This window comes from Austrofundulus limnaeus, unplaced genomic scaffold (assembly GCF_001266775.1).
Source record: "Austrofundulus limnaeus strain Quisiro unplaced genomic scaffold, Austrofundulus_limnaeus-1.0 Scaffold664, whole genome shotgun sequence".
Taxonomy (NCBI): domain Eukaryota; kingdom Metazoa; phylum Chordata; class Actinopteri; order Cyprinodontiformes; family Rivulidae; genus Austrofundulus; species Austrofundulus limnaeus.
Window position 1 is genome coordinate 119004 of NW_013953066.1, and position 9106 is coordinate 128109.

At 46.5% G+C, this 9106-nt stretch overlaps 2 protein-coding genes across 4 annotated transcripts in view; one reads left to right on the forward strand and one right to left on the reverse strand.

Annotated features, from left to right (window-relative positions):
* dqx1 (DEAQ box RNA-dependent ATPase 1) overlaps nucleotides 1-6660 on the forward strand; it is a 12065-nt gene extending 5405 nt beyond the window's left edge. For 2 of the 3 annotated variants that reach the window (XM_014027597.1, XM_014027598.1), the window contains exons 3-12: nucleotides 1343-1536; nucleotides 1723-2113; nucleotides 2865-3134; nucleotides 3220-3319; nucleotides 4294-4452; nucleotides 4525-4716; nucleotides 4824-4949; nucleotides 5029-5219; nucleotides 5470-5660; nucleotides 5898-6660. In XM_014027597.1, coding sequence (XP_013883051.1) covers nucleotides 1343-1536; nucleotides 1723-2113; nucleotides 2865-3134; nucleotides 3220-3319; nucleotides 4294-4452; nucleotides 4525-4716; nucleotides 4824-4949; nucleotides 5029-5219; nucleotides 5470-5660; nucleotides 5898-6099 — 2016 coding nt within the window. In that variant the 3' untranslated portion in view covers nucleotides 6100-6660. The other variant, XM_014027599.1, reaches the window with a different exon arrangement.
* A 641-nt stretch (nucleotides 6661-7301) lies between these two features.
* Nucleotides 7302-9106, reverse strand: part of smyd1a (SET and MYND domain containing 1a) — a gene marked incomplete in the record, with an annotated part of 9164 nt that continues 7359 nt past the window's right edge. The window contains 6 exon segments of the mRNA XM_014027600.1: nucleotides 7302-7548; nucleotides 7614-7782; nucleotides 7868-8031; nucleotides 8105-8197; nucleotides 8265-8451; nucleotides 8625-8663. Coding sequence (XP_013883054.1) covers nucleotides 7426-7548; nucleotides 7614-7782; nucleotides 7868-8031; nucleotides 8105-8197; nucleotides 8265-8451; nucleotides 8625-8663 — 775 coding nt within the window.

Consider the following 9106-nt stretch of genomic DNA (forward strand, 5'->3'; position numbering starts at 1 on the left):
ATTTTAAACTTCAAACATTTTCATGAAACTATTTAATTAAAAACAAGTTTAATGATTCTGCAGGTTAGTAAAGTTCAATAAATTTAAAACAGATTCTGTTCTGTAAAACTATGTATTATAAATAATAACTGTATTTATGTTAAATAAAATGTATTTAAAGTTTAAACCAACAGAAGTCACAGGTTTGAGTTTGATGACCTGGTTAACAAACATTCACTCATCTGATGAATCTGTTAATTAGACTCACATGATCATCAGCTGACTTTGACCTTTGACCTGTTCCCTCCCAGGTTTTACTGAACACCTGTCAAACATCAACGTTTAGCTCCCTGCTCAGTCTGAAGATTCAAACCAGCTGTAGTTCTGATGTTTGAGTTACGGTTGTGTTAGCATTAGCGTTAGCTTCAGGTGATGTTTATGAGGCGTTCACAGACACACCTTCTGGCTGATCTGATGAAAGCTTTAAGCAAATATTTACTCAGGATTCATTTCATCGTCTTCATCAGCTGCACAACAGGAAGTGATCTCTGCTCAGAGCAAACAGGAGCAGCCGAGAGCTAAATCAGCTAAAACTGAGCCAGGAGAGCAGCAGCTAAAACAAACAGAACAAGGGCTAAATGACGCAGAATGAGAGGCAAGAGCTAAACGTAGCAATATATTAGCTATGAGCTAACAGTAGCTATACATTAGCCATAAGCTAACAGTAGCAATATACAGTATTAGCCATGAGCCAACAGTAGCAATATATTAGCCATGAGCTAACAGTAGCAATATATTAGCCATGAGCTAACAGTAGCTATACATTAGCCATAAGCTAACAGTAGCAATATACATTATTAGCCATGAGCCAACAGTAGCAATATATTAGCCATGAGCCAACAGTAGCAATATATTAGCCATGAGCTAACAGTAGCAATTTATTAGCCATGAGCTAACAGTAGCAATATATTAGCCATGAGCTAACAGTAGCAATATATTAGCCATGAGCCAACAGTAGCAATATATTAGCCATGAGCTAACAGTAGCAATACATTAGCCATGAGCTAACAGTAGCAATATACAGTATTAGCCATGAGCTAACAGTAGCAATATACAGTATTAGCCATGAGCTAACAGTAGCAATATGTTAGCCATGAGGTAAAAATAATAATACATAAACCACAAATAAAATTTTAATTCCTTGAACCTGAAGATTTAATTTAGAATAATGTTTATCCTGCTGTAGAACCTTCAGTGTTCTCCTGGTTCTGTTCCTTGTTCTGCTGTAGAACCTTCAGTGTTCTCCTGGTTCTGTTCCTTGTTCTGCTGTAGAACCTTCAGTGTTCTCCTGGTTCTCCTGCAGGTTCCTCAGTGGTGCGTGGAGTTCGCTCTCTCCTTCGAGTTCTCTCACGGTCTGGTCTGCTGCTCTCAGCCACACTCGGCGGCGGCGGTGAGTCTGGCTCTCCGGGTGGCCGATGAGATGGACCTGAGTCTGGGCCTGGAGGTGGGCTACAGGGTGGCCCACGACGACAGCTGCACACCTGACACCTTACTCAGGTAAGTCTCCTGCTGCACACCTGACACCTTACTCAGGTAAGTCTCCTGGGACGTTGTCCTTCCCTCCAAAGAGTCTCAGATTAAACTGACCTGAAACGTGACATCATCAAGACGTCATTAAAAAATCTGGTTCTGGTTCTGATTGAGGGTTCTGGTTCTGACTGTGGGTTCTGGTTCTGTCCTCAGGTTCGTCAGCGACGCCCTCCTGCTGGAGGAGATGATGTCGGACCCCCTGCTGCGTCAGTACGGTGTGGTGATCCTGGACGAGCTCCAGGAGCGCACGGTCCCCACCGACGTGCTGCTGGGTCTGCTCTGTGACGTCTGCTGCCAGAGACCCGACAGCTTCCGGGTGGTCCTCCTGTCCCACCCCACGCTCGCCCCCCGCCTCACCGCCTTCCTCGGACCCTCCGTCCCTCACCTCAGCACGGACGGCCCGGCCCAGCCCCCGGGCCCGGAGGTGGAGGTCATGTACAGGGAGCTGTCGGGGAAGGAGGCGGCAGCTTCCTGTCACATGGTTCTGGACCTGCACCGGAGAGGAGAGGAGGGAGACGTGATGGTGTTCCTGTCCGGTCCTCAGGTAAACTGACCCGGTCCAGACTCCAGGACCAGCTGGTGTTTGTAAACATGAAACTCTGAAGTAAACAAACAAACAAACAAAGAGTGAAACATGAAGGTTTGAAGGAGGAAGCTGTTCTCAGCTGGAACCTGAGCTGCTGCTTCTCTTCTCATTTTTGTCTTTTTAACAATAAAAAACTAAAACCGGTCAGACTGACCCAGTTCTGGACCTGGTTCTGGTCCTGAGTTCAGTTTGGTTCTGTGTGAACGAGGAGAAACCTGAGAGGACTTCAGCTCTGCTGCGTGTCAGATGTCCTGCTGCAGACGTTTATATAAAAACTAGAACAGTTCCTGGAGAAACTGAGAGGATTGTCACAAACAAACTCCTTTAAATGATTTTTTTAAAGATATGAACATACGCTGGTTTGGAGATCACAGTGATGAACTAAAATTTRAGCCAAATGATGGTAAATGTGGCATTTTATCTGTGGCAGCAATGTGGGATTTTTAGCTTGGCAGCAGTACGTGACAGAGCTTACTGTTAGTGTTGGAGGGTCCAGAACCCCTCAAAACCACCAAAAACCACCAAAAACAACGTGAAATGGGCCTCAGAGGGCTGAAAACCAAATTCACTTTCTTACCCTCAGGAAACTATTTACTTAGATTAGATTAGATTAGATTAGATCACAGATTATCATAATTCAATAAATCTTTTATTTTGTTAACATGTTCAGACTTGAAGTAAAGCTCGAGTCACTTCCTGTTTCCTGTAGGAGATCGACGAGTGTCTGACTCTGCTGGAGAACGAGTCTGTGGCTCTGAGTCCTCAGCTGGGACCTCTGAGGCTCCTCCCCCTCCACGCCGGACTGGCTGGTCTGACCCAGAGGGTCTACGACCCGGACCCCTCGGTGCAGAAGGAGGCGGGCGGTTCTGAGGGTCCGGGCGTTAAACGGAGGGTCATCCTGACGGACTCTCTGGCCGAGGCTTCGTTCTCCCTGAGGGGAGTTCGTTACGTCGTGGACACCGGGCTTCAGCTCAAAGCTGTGAGTGTCTGAGAGATCGACCTGCAGCAAAGCATGATGGGAAAACTCCTGACATGAGTTCAACCTTTTTTTTAATCCTGAACAGGTTTACAATCCACAGATCAGAGCGAACTCTCAGGTCCTGATGAGGATCAGTAAACACCAGGCTGACATGAGGACTCAGAGGGTCAACAGTCCGCTCCCAGGTAGACCAAAGACATAAGATCTAAGACCAAAGATACAAGACCAAAGACATACAAGGAAATATCTAAGATTAAAGACTTAAGATCTAAGACCAAAAACAGGCTCAAGGACCAAAGGTACAAGACCAAATAATAAGATCTAACATAAGACCAAAGACAAGATCTAGACCAAAGATACAAGACCAAAGACATACAATGAACTATCTAAGTTCAAAGACATAAGCTCTAAGACCAAAGACTTAAGATCTAAGACCAAAGATACGAGACCAAAGATATAGGATGAAAGATCAAAGACATAAGCTCCAAGACCAAAGGCATAAGCTCTAAGACCAAAGACTTAAGATCTAAGACCAAAGAAACGAGACCAAAGACATAGGATGTAAGATCAAAGACGTAAGACCAAAGATCAAAGACATAAGACCAAAGATCAAAGACATAAGCTCCAAGACCAAAGGCATAAGCTCTAAGACCAAAGATATAAGACCAAAGAAAAGATCTAAGACCAAAGACATTAGATGTAAGATCAAAGACATAAGACCAAAGATCAAAGACATGAGACCAAAGATCAAAGACATGAGACCAAAGATACAAGACATAGATGAAAGATGAAAACTCTGAGATCTAAGGCCAAATGTAAGATGACAGATCTAAGACATTAAATCTGAGACCAAAGGTCAAAGACATAAAAAAGATCTAAAACATAAGATGAAAGATCTGAGATCAAAGATTTACTTCAAACATTTAAATATCTCTTTTTAATCTAACTCCTGGTAATTTTAGTTAATATTAGTTTATGATGTCAGTGAATCTAATCAGCCAGAACATTATGACCCCTGACTGGTTACCTGTTGTTGAAGCAGACCCTCAGAGGTCCAGAGGAGGCAGGTGGCCTTGATGTTCTGGCTGATTGTAGATGTTTAAACATCAAACTGTAGATCTTTGTTTCTACGTGTCGGTAACTCCTGGTTCCTCCTCAGGGTTGTGTCTTCGTCTGTACCCTCAGTCCCTGTACGAGGATGGGATGGAGGAGGCCCACTGTCCCGGGGTGACCGAGGAGAACCTCAGCCACCTGGTCCTGCTGCTGAAGAGACTTGACATCGCTGACATGGGCCAGTGCAAGTTCTTGGACAGACCAGGTGCGTGTCAGGAACTTCCTGTAGAACATCATGTGAGTCCAGGTGTTTGTGTCTGACACTGGTGTCRTTCAGCTCCTGAGGCCCTGATGCAGGCCCTGGAGGACCTGGACTACCTGGCGGCGCTGGACGATGACGGGAACCTGTCAGAAGTAGGGATCATCATGTCGGAGCTKCCGCTCGAGCCGCCGCTCGCCAAATCTCTAATCGCCGCCTGCGAATACGACTGCGTGGACGAGCTGCTGACTGTCGCCGCCATGCTAACAGGTGACCACCTTCTGACGGTCTCTGAGGCCACACCCACCTCCTGCCATGAGGGGTGGAGCCTGATCGACCCCGCCCACTGGTTTTAACCTTGCTGCGTCTCATTGCAGCTCCTTCCTGTTTCATGGCTGCAGAAGCCAACACGGAGGAAGCGGCCGTGGCCGTGTGGCGTCCTCTGATGCACGCAGAGGGTGATCACATGACCCTCATCAACATCTACCACGCCTTCATGGAGCGTACGCACCTGTCCCCGCTTTCAGTAACACTCGTGTTTGAAACGCCACCAGCTGAACGATGTGACGCTCTGTGTTACAGACAACCAGGACGAGGCGTGGTGCACCGCCAACCTCCTCAGTCACACCGCCTTACGGCAGGCGGCGGTCATCAGGGCGGAGCTTCTGGAGGTGATGCAGAGGATAGAACTTCCTGTTTCTCCCCCAGCGTTTGGATGTCAGGACAACTGCACGAACATTAAACGAGCGCTCATCTCAGGCTTCTTCCTCAAAGTAAGAACCTAAGACCTGAATGTTTGAAGTTGTTGAGTTTTCTGTTTGTATTTCCTGCTTCCTGTCGTCTCCATCAGAACTTTGTGTTCTTTCAGTTCAAATGCAGAGAAACAGGAAGTGGATTATCAGATTATTCTATAGAAAATCTGAACTTCCTGTTGGAGAAGTTAGAGTTCCTACAGAACCTTTTAATTTGGGTCACAGTCCTACAAACACCTGGACCTTCATGATTCACCTGCTTCCTCCTCAGGTGGCTCATGATGTCGACGGTGCCGGGAACTACCTGCTGATAACTCACCGCCACGTGGCCCACCTCCACCCCTTCTCCTCGTACCTGTGTCTCCAGGCGAGCCCGAGCCCCCCGAGCTGGGTCCTGTACCACGAGTTCACCGTCTCCAGCGACAACTGCATCTGCATCGCCTCAGAGGTCCACCCCCACATGTGAGTCAGTCCAGACCCGCCCCTCCATAAGTCAGCCCTGACCCCGCCCCTCCATAAGTCAGCCCTGACCCCGCCCATCCATAAGTCAGACCTGACCCCACCCCTCCATAAGTCAGACCTGACCCCGCCCCTACATAAGTCAGACCTGACCCCGCCCCGACATGAGGACATGAGTTTGATGTATTTGTTCAGGACTTGCTTGTTGTGTATTCTGAGTGTTTCCTGTCTCGGCGTCAGGCTGGTGGAGTTGGCGCCGCAGTACTTCCTGGGGAACCTTCCGGCGAGCGACGGGAAGGAGCTTCTGATGGAGATCAGGCAGAGTCTGGTGCCCCCCTCAGGTGAGCTAGACTCACAGGAACCCAGCAGGACTCAGAGAGACTCTGACGGGACAGCAGGGACTCAGAACCAGTCCAACACTGAGCTCTGTGTTGTCCAATGAGATGGAGGAGGGGGCGGAGCTTCTCAGGAACCCCAGCACGTCGCTGTCACTTTATGGTTTGATTTGGGTACTTTTTAGCAACGATTCTTAGATTTCAGCTGGAAAATAAATGTTCAGCTGATATTTACCTCCATGATGCTGCCACCACCGTGCTCTGCAGAGGGGCGGGGTCATCGTAGCATTTGATTGGACGTCTTCTGGAAAACACTAAATCTGGAGCTCTGAATAAAGTTCAGCTCCCAGACTGTGGAGGACACTCACTCTTATGTTTTTCTGTTTAAACTTTATTTTAAACTCTTATTTAATGAGTTGTTCCTGTTTGTGGTAAATTATGAATAAATGTTTACTTTTAGGATGAAGACATGAAGGTAAATTAAATACGGTGTCATYGTTTAGTGTGTTCAGAAACACAGGAAGTTCAGCTCTATGCAGATGACTTCATGTTTTACTGGGATCTTCTAAATGTTTGTTTTTAYGTTTTCATAAAGTTCGGGTGTTTGGATTTTTAATAAGGTCCCTCTGCCTTTTCTTACTGAATAAAATGAGTTTCTAATTAAGCTACTACTTCTGAACAGTTTGTCCTTTTTAGCTGTTTTTATATCTAAACATTCGGCTCATTCAGCAGACTGCTGCTGGGACTTTTGGTTCAAATACTTATTCAAATATTGACCTTTATTTATTTTCTCCATAGAAACATGAGATCTTTTCAGTTCCTTCAAAAACTTTGTTCTTATTAAAATCAGCTTCTGGCTCCAGTTTTGTCTTCACGTGCTGCTTTTAGCATTTGTTTTACTACATTTAGCCTTTAGCATTTGTTTTACTACATTTAGCCTTTAGCAGATGCTTTGCTTCTTTTAGCCTTTAGCATTTGTTTTACTACATTTAGCCTTTAGCATTTGTTTTACTACATTTAGCCTTTAGCAGATGCTTTGCTTCTTTTAGCCTTTAGCAAGTTGTTTTGCTACTTKTAGCTTGTGTTCTTTAGTCTTTGATGATTTTCAGTGAATTTCTCAGCGTTTTATTGAAAAGGTTTTTAACTGAAATGAAGCTGTTTAACTTTGTGACTCTAAGCTTCAGAACCTCTGTAGAACTTTGGATCCAGACTCTTTCAGAGTCAAGTCTCCTGACCTCTGGAGGATCAGATCAGGATCTGGGTTCGGTCACCTGGATGTCATGAATGTTTAACAGATGAAACATGAAACTGGTTTTTGTAGGAGATAAACAGCAGAAACTCCAGTTTTATTTGAATCCTTCCAAAGATTCGGGCCCACCAGAGGAACGGGTCATTTTATGACCTGCAGGTTCTTCTTTCTGGACATTTAATTTTTACTGCTTGCGCAGGAAGCCTTTAATGTTTTCTTCAGCAGAGGAGCTTCTGGACATGGGCAGGTTCTTCAGGTCCACCTCCCTCAGCATCTTTAGCTCCGCCTCCGTCTGGGAGCGCATGGACTGCAGGTGAGAGGACTGTTAACGTCATGTTCCTGACAGGGCGGCCATGTTTGTCACATAAATACCTCCAGGTCTCTGGTGATGGAGTGGTTCGGTCCGTGGGTCACCATCAGGATCCGGTAGGCCTTACAGATCATGTTGTGGCCTGCCTCGATCTGGCMCGCGTGCCAGTGGATGACCCCCGCCCTCATCAAGACCGTCCCCAGCTGGGGGCTGTTGGGGTGGGACAACTTCCTGTTAAAGAGGAAGAGGTGGAGTTCAGCAGCTGAAGGCTGTTGGTCCTGGTTGTAAACCGTCCCTCTGAGGGCGAATCACTCACTCGTATCCCTCCACCATCTGCCGGGCGAACTCTGCCGCCTCAGAGAACTTCTTCAGGTGTGAGAGCACCTCGGTGGCCACGCCCAGAGCTCGCAGCCTGAGCAGGTGGGTGTCGGCCAAAACGTCCTGCTGCTTCTGCAGCAGCTCCTGACACACCTTCAGCACCTGAGAGACGCAGGAGACGTTCAGGAGGAGGTCTCTGGGGGTCTTACCTGCAGCCCGGCAGCAGCAGGCTCACCTGGCTGTGGTCTCCAGCGTGTTCGGCTGTTTCAATCTTCTGCAGACTGTCCTGGCTGAAGGCCTTCAGCTCTTTGACCTTATCAGCAGGAGGCTGAGGGTCAAACACAACATGTCAACAGAGGCTTCAGCTGGTTTTATTAACAGAAACTTTCACTCACTTTGCTTTCTGCAGCGGCTGACATCAGGTCGTCACCGAGGTGCTGGCTGCAGCGCTCACAGCTGCAGTCAAAGTGGAAACGCTCCTTTAGCTGCTTCTGACGATCAGCTGAAAGGTTCAGGGGGTCCATGTAGCTGAAGGTCAGCTCCTCTCCCTTTGAGATGTTCCTCAGAGCTCGCAGCTCCATCCTGGTAGAAATGGTTTGAGTTTTTATCAGATCAGATGAATTTTATTGTCTAAAGCTTCTGGAAACAMCAAGTTTAAAAAATATAAACATGGTTTCACTGTTACAACCAGGAGAATCATTTATTAAAGAGCTTCAAACAAGTGACGTCAGGAGGAAAACACCTGGAATAATTACCTCATCTTGGAGTGAAGAGCAGAGCTCACAGCTGATTGGCTGCAGAAAACAAATATTTACAGATTAAGACCCAGATTAACATTCACATTCTTTCAAATCAAACCCTCCCAAGATGGCTGACATGACAGAGGCGTGTTGAAGGTATGTCTGAAGCAGGTCAGAGGAATGATAGGCATGTCTAATTTATGTCCGAGGCATATTAGTTATGTTGTATGTCTGGAGGCGTGTTAGAGACATGATGGAGGCGTGTTAGAGATATGATGGAGGTGTGTTAGAGATATGATTGAGGCGTGTTAGAGACATGATGGAGGTGTGTTAGAGATATGATGGAGGTGTGTTAGAGATATGATTGAGGCGTGTTAGAGATGCGTGTTAGAGACATGATGGAGGTGTGTTAGAGATATGATGGAGGTGTGTTAGAGATATGATTGAGGCGTGTTAGAGACATGATGGAGGTGTGTTAGAGATATGATGGAGGTGTG